At 41.9% G+C, this 21,104-nt stretch overlaps 1 protein-coding gene across 1 annotated transcript in view; it reads right to left on the bottom strand.

The window, feature by feature from the left end:
• The window catches only part of PAPPA2 (pappalysin 2), a 257,488-nt gene that overhangs the window by 24,184 nt on the left and 212,200 nt on the right, over positions 1-21,104 (bottom strand). The window contains exon 20 of the mRNA XM_046680507.1: positions 15,263-15,334. Within this exon, the coding sequence (XP_046536463.1) occupies positions 15,263-15,334 (72 nt within the window). The remainder of the gene's footprint in view (positions 1-15,262; positions 15,335-21,104) is intronic.

The raw sequence follows: 21,104 nt of genomic DNA, 5'->3' as shown, positions 1-21,104 counted from the left end.
AAACAAGGTTCTGATGCCCACTTTGGAAAGGTGGATGCAAAGAGACGCAAAAACTAGCTCAAAACTGTAGCCTTGAAAGGAATCAGACTGAGTTGGAAGAAGACAAGCAGAGGCTCTGCTTCTCCTTATGGGTTCTTGCTGCAGCTTTCTGTGCCCACCTCCCAGCAGACATCTGGCTCCCTCGGTGGGGACCTCCGGTGGCCACATGAAGGATGCGTCACCTGTGTTGCCATGCCTCAGTCTGGCCTTGCCTCAGAAGACTTCCCACACAGGGATGATGATGATAATGATCCCATACCCGTGTGTAGCATTTCAGTGTCTACAAAAGCTCTCACTAATATTACCTCATTTGAGACCCAAAACAACATGATAAGTCAACCAAAGGAGACATTATTTTCCCGTGGGAGTTAAATGGCTTTGATTGAGATCACATAACCAAAGAGAAGAGAGGCAATAGGTGGAACCAAGCTTCCTCTCCCCGGTGCACAAATAGCCGCCAAAAAGCTGAAGGGACCCTGGGAATCCAAATTTTACCCATCCCCAATGTCCCAGGACAGGGCAAGTTACAGGCTAACTGTAAACTTCACTCCACAAAAAAAAAGCATTCAGGAGAAAAGACTCTCCAAGGAATAATAAAACGCAGGGTCTCTTGGCAATCTTTTTACTCTTCACAAGTTAGCAAAATTTTCCGTTTCCCCACAGGAATCAAGCTGCTCCTTAAGATCATTAGCGTGCTGCCAATCCCCTCCCCAATCTGTGCCTGCCCTTAACTTCCCACCTCAGCCACTCACTCAGAAATGTTTACTGAGCATTTACCGGGAGCCAGTCACTGCACCACGGTGCTAAGGACCTGAGATAAAATAGTGAACAAAATAAATAAAAGTCCTGCCCTGTGGAGCTGGTATCCCAGTGGAGAAACTAGACGTTAACTATAACAAAGAGGTAATTATTTGGTGAATTAGAAAGTCATAGTCCCATAAAAAAATGGGGCAGTCTGAGGGAATCAGTGGTGCTGTGCTGGGGGGTGGGCTGAGAATGAGGGAGGAAGGATAGTTGTAATTTTCAATGAAATGGTCAGAGAGGGGATATTGGTGTAAGCCATGGCAAGGACTCTGGCTTTTACTCAGAGTGGAATGAGGAAGCTTTGGAGGGCTTTGGCAGAGGAGAGCTTGGTGTTAACTCTCATTTCACCAGGCCCCTTTGGCTGTGTTGAGAATGGACTGTGGTAAGGAGTGAGAACAGTCAGGAGGCTTTGCAATAAACCAGGGAGCACACGATGCCAGCCCAAACCAGGGTGGCAGCAGGTGAGAGGGTGAAAAGTGGCTGGACTCTGGATATGTTTTAAAGGTAGAGCTATTGGGATTACCTGATGAATTGGATGTGGAGGATGAGAAAAAGAGATGAATTAAGATGACACCAAGGATTTTGTCCTCAGCAAGAGAAGGATCAGGTTACCACGAACAGAGATGGGAAAGTCTACACAGAGAAATGAGAAACTGTTACATAAAAAAACCCTTGAATTCTTGAATTCCATCTACCACTCTACAAACTTTGTCTTTAGTATTATTACTTCCTTCCCACCTGACTCAGAGCCAACAGTATTTGTAATCCCTTCCATCCCCTCTTTACCTTGGGTCTCCAGACTCTCGACCAGATTATTATCTATAGACAATAACTATATTCAAGTCTTGTCCATACCAAAAGTCTTTCCATGGACACCATTTTCCACTTAAGATACTGCCCATCCCACTCCTTGTACTGGCCAACTTTTGGAAACAATATTTATTTGCCCCATCCACTTTCCTATCTATTTCTCAACCTATTGCCCTCTCTCCTCCACTCCACTGTTCCACTGTGTCAGGGATTTCAGTGACTGCTTAAATCATAAATCTAATTGTCTCTTGTCAATACTCATTGGTCCGCTCTGTAGCATTTAACACTATTCACCAACTCTTTCCCCTTAAGGCTCTCCTCTTTCATGGCTTTCCTAAAACCTAAAGGTTTCTCTTTTATTTCTTTCTACCCTTCTAATCATTCTCTCTCTGTCTCCTTGACCAGCTTCACTTCCTCTGTTCCTCCCAAGTCTTTTCTCCCCTCCTCTCTCCCTTCACATTCCTTGTGTGATCTCCTCCACTAGCCTACCTTCAATTATCATCCATACCTTCCCATTTCTCAACGTAAGTCACCAACTGAGACTGTGTTCCTGAACTCCAGACCTTTTATTTCCAATTTCACTGAGCTCACTCAGTCTAAAGCCGAGCCCACGAGCTTCTCCTACCAGCCTGCTCCTTTCTCTTTACAGAGGTCAATAGCATTCACCATCTACCCAAGCAGCAGTGAGTTAGATTCAGAACTTTGTCTCTCCCATTGGAGGGGATTCTAGATTCAATTTTATATCTTAAAAGAAAAGCCCTCAATGATTACTTCCTTCCATCCCTAAGTGCAAGGCTGGGCTCTCACCACCTCGCTCTTGAAATACAGACACTGTCTCCTAGCCATTCTATGTATCACCCATCTCTTCTCTGTGGGCTTCATCTCCGACAATGTACCACATCTGAGCTTCCTGATAAAAAAACACGTGAGGCATGTCAATGCCTCCAGAACAAAATTTATATCCCCAGCACGACAGCACTGAGCCACCTCCTAACCCAGCCAAAGCCTCTCTAAGCTAATCTCTAGTCCCCACACGCCCACCCTCTGTCGGTCCTGCAAACATCCTGTGTTTCAAACTCCTGTGCCTTGTGCTCATACCATCCTCTCCGTCCACAGGCCTTTCCACTTTACCTCCAACTAGTGGAATTGTTATATCCTTCACGCCCCACATGAGTGCCACTTTGCTATGAAATCTTCCCCCAATTGTATGTCCACACGCACCTGCAGCCTGCTCAATAAGCAAACACACTTTCTCTGCTTCCACAGCACTTTGAACACGCTCCTCCCCCAAGTCAGGTGGGGATGCCCCGGAGACAGGCGCCTGTCTTGTTGCGCTTCATATCCCTAGACTTATACTGTATATGGACAACAGATGTATATTCCATGAATAAGTGATTTTTTATCTAAAATTTACACTTTCAGGAGTTAACCACCTTGAAAAGATTTCTGCTTGGCTCTAAGCTGAAATAAGAAGTTAGAAGAGATGAGAGAGGGAAAAAATACCAAAATATTGTCTTTGTCAGGTGCCTCTTTTTCCTTCCATCTAGGCTTAAACTCTGCTGAAGGAAGCAGTTAATTGTAACAGTAGAATGATCACTGAGCACCGACTACATCCCAGGCTTAGTGCTGAGAAAACATGTGAAGCAAATTTGTTTTTATACCCACTCCCTCTAGAAGCCTCACTAAAATGATATTAAAGGAATAAAAAAGGTCTGAAATCACAAGAGAAAAGAGAGCAGGAGAGACGATGACAGCAAATAGAGAATTCAACATTTAGGAAAATGGGGATGGATGGATGAGTAGTAGCTAACATCGCAGATCTGAGGAAACAGAAACCTAAATGCCTGAAATGCCACAGAACACCAGAAGAGCTCAGGAATTAGAAGCGTCAGGTACCTCTAAAAGCAGCAGACAGAGGTGTGTGCGTGTGTGTGTGTGTGTGTGTGTGTGAGAGAGAGAGAGAGAGAGAGAGAAAGAGAGAGAGAGAGAGCGACAGTGTCTAAAGTTAAACCCCATCTTCTATATTAGGAAGTCAGTAAATAATATCCTAAACGAAAAAATCATGATTAGCAGTAGAAACATTAAACATCAAATAGATATACGTATGTGTACATAGATATAGATATTTATAGATGTAATTTCCAGAAGAAATAAAAGAAGTGAAACAGAAGAAGCAAAAAAGACATGAAAGAATCGCCTCCCAAGAGAGGCTGCAGCTGGACACAGAGGCGCAGGCCCTGCTGGTTTCCAGATAAACTGAGGAGCATGGCTGGCTTTTGAAACTAGGTTCATGTGCTATTTTCATAGAATTAATATTAAGTTTAAAAAATATTACCCAAAAATATAGCTGAGATTTAAATCCATTAATCAGGGGTGGAAATGCGACTCCTTTCCCCTACACATGCTGTTTGCTGCAAATTGCAAATAATTGTCGTCAAATTGGGATTGTCACCCTTTTCTTTGTTGTCACTTCACTGTTGCATTAGCCAGAAGAACAGACACACCCACATACACACACACGTATGTAGGTACACATATATACTTTACATACTTTTAAAAATGAGGTGTAAGAGACTATAGAATACCTTGCTAGAGCTCAGTCATAATAAACAAGTATTTAATAAAAGAATTTCACTTAAAGGAAATCTATTTTAGTAGGATGAATTAGAAATGACTCAAATTATATGAGCTTTCTGAAAGAGCTTGTCTCTATGACTATTTAATAAAGGTGTTATGCAAATGACCACGATGGTAAACGGTAAACAAATCAATGCTCTATAGAATTTAAGAACAGTCTCAGGTAAAGGTATTTGACTCATGCTTAGACCACATTTAAAACACATTTTAGAATCACAGAATCTTAATGAAGCAAAGCCCTGTGAAAAGAGGAAAGGGTTAGAGTTATTTATAGATATAACCTGATTATGTTTGCTCCCTGCTGACCCTTAGAACCTCAGTATAATCAATGGGAAGCATCTGGAAGATGAGGCAGGTTGAAGAAAAGAAAGTATAGAGTTTCCATGATGTCAATTTTGCAGGCGAGTAATATTTCAATTGTCTGCAAGCCCAGACTAGAAATGAAAAATCAAAAGAATAGAAAAATAAGAAAAAATAAGGGGTAAATCAGAAAAAGGGTGTGGTGAGAGGAGAAAAAGGGACAACCCATGTCATAAAGAGAATTAATAGAGTGAGAAAGTGGCCACCCAGGAGGCCGAGAAGACAAATGAAACAAAATGTAGGCTAGGAAGCGCACAGAACGCCATGGCGTGGTTCTATGGGAGTTCTAGACAAGCATAAATTCTCATGAACGTTGTTAATCTGCATGAGGTTTTACAATTTGCATTTACTTTTAATGTTTCACTTTTTTAAAAAGCGAGGAAAGAAAACACAATGGTTTTAGCTTTCAAAACGAAAACCTAGCCCTAATTAACATTTGGAGTCTGATTTCCAGAGATTCCAGCTGGAGGATGGAAAGTAGAACCCTGAACCGAACGGGGCCCTGGACAAGCTGACAACACGCCCAGATTTTCAGCCTGGTGCAGAGACCACACAAAACGGGTGGCGAAATTCACAAACAAATCTCGAGGGGACTGGAATTTGGCAGCCAGTGAGCCTGGAAGACAGCTCCAACTTAAGCTAATTTTCAATTTTTCTGTGGATTTTAACACGTCTAACACACATTTAGATTTAGGTTCGTAAGGACCTACACTAACCCTGCCAGAAGTGGAGGGGCTGTCCCCATGACTGGCTGCTGGGCCATTATTATTCCCACCACAATTAACCTCTTTTTTGAAACCCTTTTTCACCCATAGATCCTAAAGAACTTGGCAAGAATGTAAAAGAAGAGTAAGCCCATATGATCTGTCGTCTGAGAAGCAAGGAAGGAATGATCACCATAGCTGATTTGTAAACAGCTAAAATGAGGCAAAGAGAAGTTTGATTGCTGGCTATTATTTAAATGACAAAACATAAATACAAAGCAAGCAAGAAGTTAAATGACTTCACAATCACCCAGCACACAAATCATCAGGTTGGAACAGAACATTTGGTTTTCTGTACACAGATATCATAAAAAAGATTCATTTTCCTTTTTAATAAGGAATGTATAAAGACATACCCAGGTGAGTGTTTTTTGAAAGATCAGTAGCAATTCCATTTGATCACACTTCAAAGTTCAAGTCTTGGGCATTTATTACAAGTAATTGTGACTAGTGAGGGAAAAGGCACTACTAAGATATGGTAATAGAGAAAAACCTTATAGATAGAAATGAGAAAAGAATGGCTAACCAGGTTTCACTATGAAGCGGAGGGGAAGAGAAAGGAGGGAGACGTGCAGCCAGGTAAGGGATCTGAGTATTGGTGTGTTCAGGTCCCTCACGACCGTCACTATTGGACTATTTTCCTCGAACTCTGGACCAGCAGGTCTCAAACCTGACGGGGCATCAGAACCATCCAGGGGCTCAGTACAACTGATTGCCCGGCCCCGGCCCCAGAGTTTCTAACCCAGCAGTCCAGCGTGGGGCCTGAGAGTCTGCATTTCTAACCAGTTTCCAGGTCAGCTGGTGCCGCTGGTCAGGACCACAGCCGCCCTCGCCCATTCTGGTTCTTTGCAGGACCAAGTCTCACTGCTCTGGCTTGGGGGCCGTGAATCTCAGAGAGCTCGATGGTGGACATACAGAACTGCCTTACTCACTTAGGTCTTGAAATCTCCCCCCTGCTTTCCTGCAGGAGGGCCTGAGCCCAGTGGAACTGCCACAGGGAACGTGGGACTTCTTCACTGGAGTCTCCCAGACACGCCCATGTTTCATTTCACCTTTTGGAATAAAGAGCTAAATCTAATTTCATCTAATTTTAAAGATCTAATCTAATTCACGATTGTGCTGATAGGTTTGCCACCCTGCAGTGGAGCCTCATATGGTCAAATACGAAGAACTGTAAAACTGATTTAAGGGTGTGTGTGTATATACACAGAGACACAGCTTGTCTTAAAAAACAAGAGGAACAAAATCTGAACATGCAGCAAAGCCTTTCCTCCACAAGGGCCCCACATCGTGCTGAGGCCCAAAATTACCACTATTCCTCGGCATGACCTTTTCCCGCCCTTCCCCTCTGATCATCTCATTCAGATCTGTATGCAGGCACCCTGCATCCCAGGGTAAAGCACATCCCCTAGAATGGGACCTTTTAGTCTGACTTCAGCTTCTCTCTACCCCTTCTTGGCTCCAACTCTGAGCAAGAAAAAAAGTACCAGAAAAACTTGAATTTCATGCCTCCTGAATTTCCACCTCCTGAATTATATATTGGTCCCTGCATCACGTAGCTTTACAGCAGTAAACCCAGGCAGTGCCCATGAGCGACTGAGAAGCCCATGTCCCAGACACAGCTAACAGGGCTACCATCTGGAATATAAATAATAAAAAGGAGGCAGACAGAAGTCCAAGATATCATAGAAGAAAGAATCCAAAGAATGGTGTGCCAGATGGAATGAATTAGTGATGGAAGTGCTGTTGGTATCAACTACTAAGTGTGTAAAATCAGTATACTGCCCACCTACATTTAAGTAAATGCAGCCACTCTGCTGAAGCCACATGTGTCCCCAAGGCCTCCTCACCTGGTCTTCCCACTTCCAATTCCCTCCTGTACAAATTCCTATCAAGGTAGTACTCTATGGTAATGATACATAAAAATATCTCTACGGCTGTTTTAAGAAAACACAAATATATTTACATTTAAATCCATGGTGTGCTAGGTTTACAGGGAAGGAGATGACCAAACCATCTTCTGTGTTGGAGACAGCAAAATATTTAACTGCGTCACACGGAGGACAATACACAATCCTTTAAAATGCTCCAAAGACTAATATGCCTTTTAAACGCTTCCCTGCATAGACTTGTATCAAGCCTCACACTTTCAAGTTACTCTCACACAGATTTACTTTGAATAGTTCATTCAGTTTTTTAAGCTCATTTTCTGTTCTGTTCTTATCGTGGGATGGTGACTGTTAACTCTTCTCCACATACAACATTTACTACGTGAAAATATTTCCCACATCAATCTTTATCCTTTTCTTCTTAGGCTTAAAAATTCCAGTTCTTTCGATTTTTCCCCAAAAGTATTACCATCAAGCCTTTGACATTATTTTTGTTACCTTCAACATGTTCTGTATTTTCTAACAGCTATGGAAGCTGGACCTAACGAGAACATAGGATCAGATCAACGGGGAGAATAATGACAAGACAGTGAAATACTCGGGTTTTCTGTTGGTCCCACTTACTCTTATTTGCCTGTGGCTTGTTTTAAGAACAAAGGCATGCTGCTGTTTGCCCATGATGAGCTCTAATTTTTTTAAAAAAATTAACTATAAGTTTAAAACAATCCAGTCTTCTCTGGCTTATAAGGATTTCAGTTTTATTGATGTTTTCAGCCTGCCAGATATTTTTACCTCTATCTTTGACCTTTCTCAACTTTATTCTATTTCAGGTGATTTCTTCATTTACTCAAGAACTAGTGGAAGATGGACCCTTTTCTCCCAAGATGCAAGCCGGGTGCTGCTTATATAATTATCTGTGAGTTGATTAACTCAGCCCTGCCCAGTGTCTGTCAAAGTGCAGTTGTGGACCACCTGCACTAGAAGCACCTGGCAAATGTGTTAAAAAAGCAAATTCTCAGACTTCACACCAGACTTGATGTGTCAAAATTGGGAGGGAGAGGCAGAACCTAAGAATCTGCAACTTTTGTGTGCGTGTGTGAGGAAGATTTGCCCTGAGCTAACATCTGTTGCTAATCTTCCTCTATTTTTTCTATGTGGGACGCCACCACTGCATGGCTTGATGAGCGGTGTGCAAGTCCACGCCCGGGATCCAAATCTGTGAATGCTGGGCCTCTGGAGCAGGGTGCACAAACGCAACACTACAGCACTGGGCCAGCCCTGAATCTGCATTTTTAAATAAGCACCTCAGGTAATTCTTAATTACATTCATAAAAGAACTACCAGCCAAGTTCATTGCTCATTGCTGGTGTGAAATGAGTCAAGACAAAGTATAGCCAGAACAAGTCATGAGCATTCCACTGGATGGGTCTCTCCAGTCCAGCACAATCTGCAGTAATCATCCATCATGAGGTCAACTCCTCAGCTGCCTTCTTGAATTAGCAGTATATCATTTGAACTAGAATGACACATCTCCTAAACTTAAGAAGTGATTTCTCCTTTATCTCTTTGACTAATCATTCTGTCACAGAACATGAAATCCATAAAGAAGAGCATGTTCCTTATAAATTACAGGACTTAGAGAAATTTGTCCTAGAACTCTTTCTAGAAGAAAAACCAAACTTACAAGCATGTAGCCTTTATTATGCAATTTCTTTTTCTTTTAAAATGGTATATACTACATGGCTTTTCCTTCAGTCTGCTAGAGGCATCTCATTCCTTCGAGAACATCAAAATGATTATATAGGGGCTCAAAAAGTCTTATCAAGCAATCCTTTACCAACTCTTCCTCCGGATCAGCTTGGTCTCTCACCCTCTCAATGTATATGTACATATATATGCATTGCTTGTCACTGTCTTATGAAGATACACAGTAAGAAAAAGCATGACTTTTGCTTTAAGCAACGGAAGTCACTGAGTTTTACTGATAAATGAAATTCAATTGTTTATCATATGCTCAATTAATGTTTGTCGAATATTCCTACAACAGCTACTTGCACATCCTTTATCACATTCTGACTCTCATATCTATCCTATCTTAGTCTGATTTTTCTCTTGCCAGCTAGTGCCAGGACGGAAGTAGTAAAACCAAAAGCAGGACTGATCTTGGACTGATATCAAAAGAAGGATAGTGCCAACAGATTTCCAAAATGCAACCCAGCCAGGGATTCAGAAGTCAAGGTTAACCAAGGCACAAATCTGACCAGGGGCCCTTGAAGAGAAGGACCCATGGTTATACCAGGATCGAAATCTATGTAAAAGGCAAAAACCCCCAGAAACACGAGAAGGTTGGCTGTTATTCCTAAAAAATTAGCATGACCTGCACTTTACCAAAGTGTGGCTTCTCTGAAGGCCCCAGACCACAACCCCATGGGTGGATCTCCACAGCTTTCTGAACCTGGTATCTGACAACAAGTTTAAATGATAAATTTTATCCATCTAATTTTAAAGCTCAGGAAACTTAAATTCAGAGAAGTTAGCTGACTTGCCCAAGGAAACATTAATAAGGATGGAACTGAGGTTCAAGCCCGCCTCCCAACCCCAGACAGCAGACAGCTCTCCTCCGCTCCTCCATGCCGCCCTCACTGGGTCTGCTGCTTGGCCTTCCCATTCCAGGCATGCCAGGGTTTTTATTATCTGCTTCTCCTTCTATTCCTTCTCTACCTTTATTTCCACAGTGCTACTTCTCAGAAGACTGATCCAACCTTTTCCAGTGTAAGACTCTCAAAGTAAAAGTGCTCCCTTGAATTCTCTGTCCCTGTCTCTAGGGGAGTAGAAGTAGACGTCACTGAAGAATGAGGCCTGTGTTTTTCAAAGAGACACAAAAGTGAACAAAACACACATCCTACCATGTGAGAGCTTCCAGACTGTTGGAAGGATGGACCCCTCAGATAATCTTATCAGAAAAAAATGTGATAGGTGAGATGATAGGCATTTACAAGGGTACGTATAAGAATTTACAGGAGAAATGGCAGCTAATGCCCAGAGAGACTTACTTGAAATTTTCCCCAAATCTTGAAAGGCTTTCTCACTTTTATTGGAAGCCTCAAGAACATCAATTAGCCGTGGCTACTTGCAGTATATAATACTCATAAAGATGTAAACTGGGTATAGGGGAATTGTATCTTGATTCTTTTTTTTTGAGGAAGATTATCCCTGAACTAACATCTGCTGCCAATCTTCCTCTTTTTGCCGAGGAAGACTGGACCTGAGCTAACATCTGCAACCATCTTTCTCTACTTTATATGTGGGACGCCTGCCACAGCACGGCTTGACAAGCAGTGTGTAGGTCCACACCCGGGATCTGAACTGGAGAACCCCTGGCCAGCAAAGCGGAACGTGTGAACTTAACCACTATGCCGCTGGGCTGGCCCCAATTCTTAACATACATATATATTGTTTCAATAGGACCCTGTCCCCACACAGTCATGTATATTGTTCCTTAGGCAGTATCACTACTAACATGTTATGTTATTTGGCAATTTATATAACACCTAACATCAGTTATTTCACTCGATTCTCACAGGAGTTCTGAGAGAAAGCCAGATAGATACTACACATAGCTAACAAGTGTAGAGGCAGAATTTAGACCTAATTCTTCTCATATCAGCCTGCCTCTGTCCCTCTCGGAAGCTCCCCTTTTAAAAAAGAAAGTGTACAACTACAAGAACAAGCAAGGGGTTGAAGAGAGAATCTCAGACGCTGTAATCCACAATGGAGGCTGCTGGTAAGAAGAGGATGAACTGTCAAGAAATACATGCTCATAGAAAAGCAGAGCCACAACGGAGATCAATGGCACTCAATTTTAATCATCTTGCAGGGAGGAAATTAATCATTTCTATTCAAAAGGAGGCTGTAAGTGTGGTCTTTATTCCCAGTTGCATTCCCTAGACAACAAGATGTTCTTAATTTAAGTAGGACTGTGGACTTTGGCAGAATTAATAAATAAGACTTTATGAAAGAGAAAGGAAGGAAAGAAAGAAGGAAAAAAAGACAAAGAAGATAACACTTACATGATCTGACTGTATCATAGTGTTCATAGAGGCAGTCAACACTCACTTCAATTATTACCCCTAAATGAGGAAAACCTCCTCTCTCTCCTTCCCTCTCTCTTTCTCTCTCTGTGTTGGGGAAAAAAAATATACTTTATTGGACAAGCATTTGGCAGAGTAAATATTTGTTTTCTACACAGTTTTCATAGACTATTTGTATGCTTGTCTGTAATTTTAATGGGCACAGGTCTGGGAGTAGGGACAACAATTAGGAGACCAACGCAATAGCCCAGGTGAGAAATGCTGAGGCTCCAACTAGGGATGCAACAGTAGGAATGAATAGAGCTACTCATACAATGATCTGGTGACTGACTCACCTGGTGACTGACTGGACACAGTAGTTGTCTCCAAGTGATTTGTCAATTACAGCTCTCAGTGGGTATCCACGGGAACGGCCTGTTGCCCCTTTCTTCTCTTGTTCTTTCCCTTTTCCCCTGCTCAGAGTTTGTACCTAATCATGCTGAGGCCACACCAGCAGCTTTGCCTCCTGCTTTCTGCTTTACTCATTCAGTAAGCATTCACAAAGTGGCTAACAGTTCACAACAAATGCCACCACTCTATAAGCAACTATGAGGGACCAGGCATGGCACGACACTTAAATGCTTAATGTACATTATCACGTTAATCCCTCATCACAAGTCCTCCAAAAAGTACTTTGTTGCCCCCACTTCCCAACACAGATTAAGACACTAGGGGTCACACCACTCAGCTCACTCAGGATTTGAATCTACATTTGTTTGACCCCAAAACCTTTCCACCAACCAAGCTGCCATTCCTTTCCCATCTGCAACTTACAAAAGAAATAGAAAATACAAGTGTTCAGGTCAAGAAGGCCAAACCTGAGAAATAACTAGAAAAACAGAATTTAATGTATGAACAAGTTTGAACTGTAGATACGCGGTACACACATGTCCTTGCTGAGACAATGGGAACATAAGTGACAAGGAGAAGATGGTATTATTTACACAAAATTTTTTAGACAAAATCTTAGAGCTGTGTCTTAAAGAATGTGAGAGGCATAGAAGAGTGGAGGATTGAAAGCTTGACATCTGTGGCAAAGGGGATATGACACAATCAAAGGCGCAGAAGTGACATGAAGCGAGACCCGGGCTCACCAGTGAGGGGACGAATGCATGGCCTTGGGCTGCCTGAGAGATATAAAGAATGAAGTGTTCCGCTTTTATAAGGCTGAATGTCTAAAAGGAACATCTTACAATAACATTCAGTATTGGAATGCAAAAAAAGAAAGCCCTTTTTAGATACTGGGGAAGCGAAGTGTCTAATTTGAGCTCAGATTTCTGTGCTAGAGTTTTGAAAACTTCCTCTCACCCACCTAGCCCTCTTTGATTTATCTTGCCTCTGGGTCTGTTTTCCCTCCGTCTGTCTTTGACTCTGTTCAGTTCTCCCTGAGATATTTAGCTGACTTTTTCCAGTAAAGAACTACGTGTCTGCCAATGCCCCTAGAACATGCCAGTCCCAGCTTCTCTTGTCTTTTCTTTCTCATTCTCCCTCTCCCTCTCGGCCTTTCTTGTTACTTGTTTCTTCAGAGCTGTTGATCTGTCTCCCTCCCTGTGCAATTCCCTTTCCTTTCCTATGAATATTGATTCTCATTTTTCTTTGCTTCTTCCTTCCACTCCTCTAAGTGGTTTTTTCTTTTCTAGCCTCTGCTGGAGCAAAATCTTGTCCTTTGAAACCTTGTCCTACCCAGAGAGTATCAGGAAACATTGCAGAAATAAACAGAATGTCAATAATGTTAGTTAGAATTAGTCCTGGACAAAGGTAGCTTCACATTAGGGATCCACAGGCTGGGAGCTTTCTTTCCTGCTCCCAGAGTGGCCAGCACTGGTTCTCAAACTTTAGCAGTCTTCAGAATCCCCTGGAGGCCTTGTTAAAGCACAGATTGCTGGGCCCCACACCCAGAGTCTCTGATTCAGTACATCTGGGATGGGGCCTGAGGATGTGCCTTTCCAACAGGTTCCCAGGAGATGCGGTTGTGCTGGTCCAGGGGCCACACTTTGAGAACCACTGGAGCTGGGGTATCAACAGCCGTCAGGTGATTAAGGCATAGCTGTGCGTGGTGGCAGTCGGGCAGGGGACTCAGAAGAAGGAATGGAGTTTTGTTTCTTGTGGAATCAATAAAGGGACAGAGAGAAGCCTAGGAGGCTCTGGATAAGGCATCCAGGGGATGTGCTGGGGGGCAGTGAGGAGGGGAGGACAAACGGGGAAAGCTCTGTGTTGTAACCTTCCGGGAAACACCGAAGCCAGCTCCAAGCCCTGTCATCCACCCTCCCTCTTGTGATCTTGTATAGAGGCAGCAGAAGGGAATTCTCAGGATCCCTTTGATCTCTTCCCAGCTCCCCAGTCTTCTGTCTGTTTATCTCCCTCCTTCCCTGGCCTCCTCTTCCCTCTTTTTACCTCCTGCCCAGTGGATGAGTCACTCCCCTCCTCCCCACCTCACTGCCATCTGTTTTTCTAATGATGGCAGAAGATGAGCTGTTTTGTTGGCCCACATGTAACAAAGCACATTCCATGCTAGCATTTTTCCTGACGCACTCTCCCAATGCTATTTTATTGGTATCATTTCCCCACCCAGTTTTCCCTTTTGTCTCAAACCCCACCCTTTCCCCCTCGTGGGCCTCATGTAGATCCCAGTTTCCCAGAATTAGATCAAGAGAAACAGAGATACAGAAGAACGGAGGGACTCACATGCATGTGGGTTGGGTGTGTTGAGGGGGGAGGGTGTTGGAAGTCCAGGCTGTTAGCTCTCTCTAGCACACAAGGAACAGCCAGAATGACCCAAGGATTGCTGCTAAGTGGCTTAATTACTTCCAGTGAGAGATTTGCATGACAAAACCTGTTGTGACTGAGACTAAAAATTTGTATTTGTCACTGGCTATTTCTAGGGTGAGAGGGCTTAAATAGAGAGAGAGTGTGTGTGTGTGTGTGTGTGTGTGTGTGTAGCCCCCTCCCCGTGTCAGAATTCCTGGGTCATCTTCCATTACCAAGGCTCAGCTTCATGGTTGACTATTCCTTGCAATAGCTCTTGTCAACCTAGCTCAGGAATTCACAGCACCCTAAGTCCTCCACTGCTGGGGGAACCTCTGGTGTGAAGAAGTGAACAGGATTCCTTGAGGTGGTAACGCTCTAGTTTGGGTTCATCAACAGTGAACTACAGGTCTACCTCAGAGGTTGAAAAGGCAGTTGGCATAAACAAGGGAAGCCCACTGGGTAGGAAGCCAAAGGGAGAGGTGAGGACCACACTGAACTCGAGAGAAGCGGCCCTTCTGAGGCCATGGCTGCCACTCAGATCCTGCTAGTTGTTGTCATGGTTGCCAGATATTCTTGTTTTTCGAGAGAAAAAATCTTTGCACAAAGAGTTTTTATATTTATTTTTCTTTGGAATACGTGTGTGTGTAATGTTACACAGAGACGTATGAATTTTATGTGAAAATCCCAATTTTCAAACATTGGTAACCAAAACAAAATTGTTTTTAGACATTGCTGGCCAAACAAACCTGTCTGTGGGCCATCGATCTGCAAAACCCTGATTTAACTAAGCACAAGTGAGGCCCAGTTAGAGAATCCCAAAACCATAAATAATTCTGACTTGCTTTTAACTTATTTTTTATTAAGTCCTTTAAAATGGAGCCCTGGAGATTTTGCTAAAAAAAAAAAAAAGCCAAAATCAGAAAGTCTAATGTTTGTGATTTTGAGATTCTGGAGCTAAATTTAAGAGATTAAACAAAGGGTGTAGGAGTGAGGAAGGGGTGAGATCGTGAACCAGAAGGACTCAAGTCCCCATGAGTTAAGAGAACTCTGGTCTGGGTTTGGGGAAGGAGCAGCAGCTTACCTCACACGCCTGGATGCAGTGGACCAGGAAGGGGTCTGGGTGCCATTGTCGCCGCCCAGTGCACATGATGCTCTGAAGGGGAAGATGGAAAGAACAGAAAACAAAAGACACCTGGTCAATGAGAGAAGGGGCAAATCTTGAGCTTACCCCATCAGCCCAACCCCATTCCCTGAGTAGTGAGACCCCGACTGTGCCCCGTAAAGAGGGCTAAGGCTGCTGTCTGGCCTTTCCTGTGGACCTGCTAATGGCGCCAAGGTAGACTCTCAGTGGAGGGAATTTTTCATCTTCTTCATCCTCCTTCATCCACCCCAAGGTATCAAAATTTCCAGAGTGGAGTAGGTATGATTAAAAACAGCATCCTCAATATTATAATGAGTTTAATTTGGGTCTAGGAATAATACTGGTTCCATTTGTTTTGAAATATTAAATAACAATATGAGAAATTGTGAGATGGCTGTGTTGATCAGGAAGAACCATGGATCTTTAAAGGCTGGGAAATATAAGTTCATAAGAAGAATCTTGAACTAAAAACGGATCTCAGGAATCCTAGTTCACAAAACGTGAGTGCCCAAGCAAGGATTGGAGGCCTGACTGCACCCTCTGCAACTCTTGTTAGCACATTTGTCCCCTCCTTGTGGGAAACAGAAGAGGGTCTTTACGCCCTGGACAAACAGGGTCAATATGAAACCAGCAGGACTCAAAATGGCACCAACATTAAGCTGGCGAGAGTGAAAACACGTTCATGTTAAAACACTGCTGACTGTCTCATTCCCAATGGCCATTTCCAGACGCACATTTAAACAAATAATCATCCACTCTTTGTTAAATATTAATAATTCAATTTCACTGAGCTTTCTCCTTTTAATTTTAGTATTTTAAAATTTAAAAAAGATCCACTTCAGGAAGAGAAGGTCCCATAGGAGGTTCAAAGAGAAAAGGAGATTTTCTCCATGGCCTGCAACCAACCCACCTATATGCAGGCTTTCGTGCTCATATTTTAATTCAGTATGTAGGAATCTAGTGCAATTGGAAGAAAAATAATACATGGTGAGATATGAGCTTTACACAAGAAAGCACCTCCAGTAATTGAAAATTATACATTCTAGAATGCTAAAACTATGCAATAATCATATGGGAGACATTTGCATATATTAATATACAGATATATGAATACATGCCTCATAGTCTCTTATGAAAATAGGAATCTGCAATATTTTTCTGGAGTTATGCTCCTATGAACCAAAACTCCTCCTTCACAGCTTCCCTTAAGGGGAAATAAATACTATAAATCCTAGCAAATTTTGATATTCAAAACTCTATACTGTAATAATGTAGAAGGTGACTTGGCTTAAGTTATCACTGCACTAAGAAAAAAGGATTATCAAAAATATCGAAGATTATACAAATATATAAGGTAAGTATAATTGGCATGTTCAGCCTACTGAAAAAATGAGCTGTTTTCCTGCACTTAAAGCCACGTAAGCAGAACCATTTGCATATAAACAATGGCTCTGCTACCTAGAAATGATTCTTGCTTCTGTTTTAAAGCAAGTTCCCCCAGAACTCTACTTAGCAATGGTCACGACTTTTATTATTTAAATATCAATGTTTTACACTTTGTTGCTGTCACCAGATAATAGTAATGACAAAATGTAATAACTTGTCCCCGGTGAAATGCAAATATGTGGCAACTTAACTCCTTCTTATGGCACTATATCCATCCCCGTCCCCACTCTAATCAGTCATTCAGTTAAAACCAAACATATCCCTATCTCACCCACTATGAGCCAGATTCCCCAGTGAGCAAGAGGGATTTGAAGATCCACAAATCTAGTCACTGCCCTCAAAGAGCTCAAAGTCTGTTGGCGGAGGTAGTCTCGAAAAGGTCAATTCCTCCACATAAAGGGATACTTGGCCTTGACACCCTCACGTGATGACCTCAGCCGGAACTCACCACAATACTCTGAACTGAATGTATCTGCTTCTTTCATGACCCCCAAACCTTCAACCCCACCCACCGTTTTTATAAATGCAAGAGTGCTGGTCTTCTAATACTTTAGAAATTCTTAAAATATACTGCAAAGCAAAAAAAACAAAGGAAAAGAGCCTGTCTTTACTTTCAATTCTTTTCCTCCAATGCTCTTTTCTCCTATATTTCTAACTTATTCTTTACATCTTTGTATTTTTATATAATTTTATTTTATTGTGATGATATGTTTACAGTATAAAATATGAAAGCCATAAAACAATACACAATCTCGCTCCTACTCTTGTTCCCCAACTACCCAATTTTCTCCATCCTATTTTTATTTATTTTTGGATCATTACAGATATTCTATGCACATACATACATAGATGTATAAAATCATCTATTCCATCACATAAATATAGAATACCATCATTTTATTTTGCACTTTGGTTTGCTGTTGTGTTTGTTTGATTGTCTTACTTTATTTCAGTTCACAATGTTTGTTGGGGTTCTGTTCATTTTATGGTATCTGGGATGCTGCATTCTCTTGATTGCATAGTATTTCATTGCATGGATATACCTCAAGGATTTTTTTAATGTTCTATAATTCAGTCTTAAAACTGACTCAGACTGGAAACTCTCCTTAATCTCTATAAAAATTGCAAAAGTTTCTGGTACCTGTGTTATATGTTTTCCTAGATTGCAAAATCCTTGAGAATAGGAACTGTCTCCCACTCATATATCTCATCTCAGTGACTTAGAGAGAGAGAGAGAGATGATGTTTTATAAGTATTTGTCAACCACTAAATATGATTTTGAATCTCTAGGATTCTCCTTTATCTTCTGGCCTGTGAAAGTCATTCATCTCATAAGAAAAGACACACATATGCCATTAATTGAAGAACTGCTTATTGATCAAAATTGGAGAAAAATTTCTAATGTTTTCCAGGCCCTAACTTTACTTATTTTTATTTTTTTTTTCCTGAGGAAGATATGCCCTGAGCTAACATCCATGCCAGTCTTCCTCTGTTTGGTGTGTGGGTCGCCACCACAGCATGGCTTGATGAGTGGTGTAAGACTGTGCCCAGGATCCAAACCTCTGAACCCTGGCCACCGAAGCAGACCATGCCAAACTTAACCACTATGCCACCGGGCCAGCCCCCAGGTCCTAACTTTTACAGGCAAATTTGTGGTGCCTATAGTTGTGGTGCCTATATATATTGGTAATAACTATTCTGAATTTTTAAATTACTATTTCTAGACATTTGTATATGATTACAACTATTGCTATTATTCTATTAGCAAGCAACTTCTCAGATGAATTGATTGTGAACAACTAAGTGCCAAGGATTCATTTTAAACTTTCCAAAAGGAAAACGTTCATGACAAAACCAATTTAAAGATTTCCTCTTGGTTGCGCCATTTAAATATTTTTGAAAAGCTAGCAAAAAAAAAAAAAGGAAGAAAAGAAGAAAGAACAGAGGGAGGGTGAAAGGGAGGAAAAAAAGAAAGAGAGAGAGAGAAGGGAGGGAGGGAGGAAGAAAGACCAGTGAAGGGTTATTAGGATGTATCTGTTGCTAGTTAAACATCTGGTTAAAGGTCACAAGGCTGATAGTTAGCCAACATTAAGCTCTAATGCAAAATTGCTCAATTGTTTTTTATCAGGAATAGTTACTTGACAGAACGGTCTGCTAATCACATCAGACCACAAAGTTCTGCTTCTGCCCAGGTTTGCAATAATTTTCTTATTGCTATATATGTACGCAACCCTAAATAAAATACAGCATTGTTTACATACTTATTTGTACTACAGCCCGTCACCCTGCACTTTGCTTTCCCGCTCCTCTTCCCTGCCCTCCATGACCCTCTTGTCTTCTCTTCTCTACTGATGAGGGACCTGACGCCATGAGACATATTCAAACTGAGAGAGAACAAGTCCAGGCTTAAAACTGATGAAAAAGAAGACCTTTTCATGACTCATATCTGAGGGATTTGTTCTCCTACTGATGTGTGACAAGTGTCACTGGAGCTGTTACCCACAGTGTGCCCATCAAGAGGACAATTTGGGGGGCAAGGGCAGGGATTAGGAGATGGGGAGACGGCCGGGAGGGTGAGAGTGGGAAATTATGGCTCCTCCAGGGCGCTGTCTTCTCTTTTCCTTCTCGCTTCTCTCTTTCTCTTAAGACATTTTGTTTTTATTTAAGAAATTATTAATCCCTTGGGGACCAATCTGGGAAAACAAAGTCAGAAATTATACAATTCGTTTTGACTGAGCAATTCTGTGGAAGAACTAGGGAGCTGAGAGAGGGATTCCACACAGCGCTGAGAATCTTTGCAAACATAACGTGCACAGCCACAGAAAAACCTCATTGATTTGGACCTCACTAAATCATAATTATGATAGACTTAAAAAAGAGAGAAAAAGCATTGTTCAGTCTGCGAAAAACGAATTTATGAAGCAGACTAATGGAGGAAATGAGATGTTATGATGAATGCTTTCGTACTTCAGAAGGAAACACATTCAAATAAAATTTAGACAAAACTCATTTACATGCAAACAATCGCCACATTGTGTGTAAAAAATCCTCTCTCCATGAAATCAGGTTCCTGAGGGACCACTGCTTTAGAAGTAGGTCAAAACATTAATTTTCCTATTTTAAATAGAAAAGTCACGAGATATAATAAATACTCTTTCAGCACAGTGGTTAAGGACAATCATAAAAGTTCAACCTTACGTAGGCTTTCTGGAAAAACCAAAAGGCTTGCCCTAAGAAATGGCTCTGTGGAGGTGGGAGCCATTCTCTTCTTGGGGCTCTTGGGTTTCACGCAGCAACCATGTGCTGAGCAATGGGTGAAATGAGTCGTGCATTGAGGAGATACTGAGAGTGAAAGGTAAGACATTTCCATCCTCCAGAATCTTACAGTTTAGTGGGGAATTGACATTAGAATGACAGAAAAGAAGAAAAAGGGAGGAAAAATGAAGAGGAAAAACAAGGATGAGGAAAGCACAAAGTACTCCCAGCAAAAGTCTGAGGGGAACTCCTCCCAGACCCTCAGCTCAGGCCCCCGAGACTCTCAGGTGTCCAGGTACCGCCCCAGGGATGCAGGAGGGCGGTCAGGCTGAAGGCCCTTGTTTCTGGGTCTCCAAGGCACATGAGCAACGGCACTGAGTTGGCGTTTGCTATCTCCTGCCTGCCCCAGTTGCCAGATCCCACTGCTCAGTCACCTTGACTGACATGCATTTATTTAACTGCCAAGAAGCACTTGTGTCTGCGTCCTTCCTTTCCATTGGGATATTTCTCTGCTGATGCCATCACCATAGAAAGCTCTAGATCCCTGTGTGTAACAGGTGAAGGAGGAAGGCAGCATTACAACAACAAAGGCTCAGAGAGTCCAGCTGGGTATTTCAAACCCCTTCCTATTGTCTCCCACAGCCAGCTTGCCCTTAAAACACTTAAAAAGAACAGTATATTTCCATCCTTACTCTCTTCTCATTCTCACAACAAAAGCTGTTAGAAATTGTTTCTTTAGTCAGAGGTGTTCCAATGGGAAATACTGAATGGCCATTAATTCTCTTCCCAGCCCAGTTTGTAAAAGTGGCAGAAAAAAGACAAACAAACGATCTACACATTTGTGTCTACACACATATACAAACAAGCAAGGTGCAGAACAGTATTTTCTTTGGCCTAGAAATAGTGGATGATGTCTTTTCAGAGATGAAGGGAATTTCTGAAGGTAAGATTCGTACTAAGTGAATTGAAATTTCATTTTTATTTAATTCAGACCTATGTGCTAGAAACTGTGCAAAACATTTTACAAGTGTTATTTTGAATTTTTATAAGAAGCCTGCAAGACAGATAACATTGCCTTCAC

This window comes from Equus quagga, chromosome 13, assembly GCF_021613505.1.
Source record: "Equus quagga isolate Etosha38 chromosome 13, UCLA_HA_Equagga_1.0, whole genome shotgun sequence".
In the NCBI taxonomy this organism is placed as follows: domain Eukaryota; kingdom Metazoa; phylum Chordata; class Mammalia; order Perissodactyla; family Equidae; genus Equus; species Equus quagga.
The sequence above is the reverse complement of the archived record's forward strand: the minus strand, read 5'-3'. Positions and strand labels throughout refer to the sequence as shown.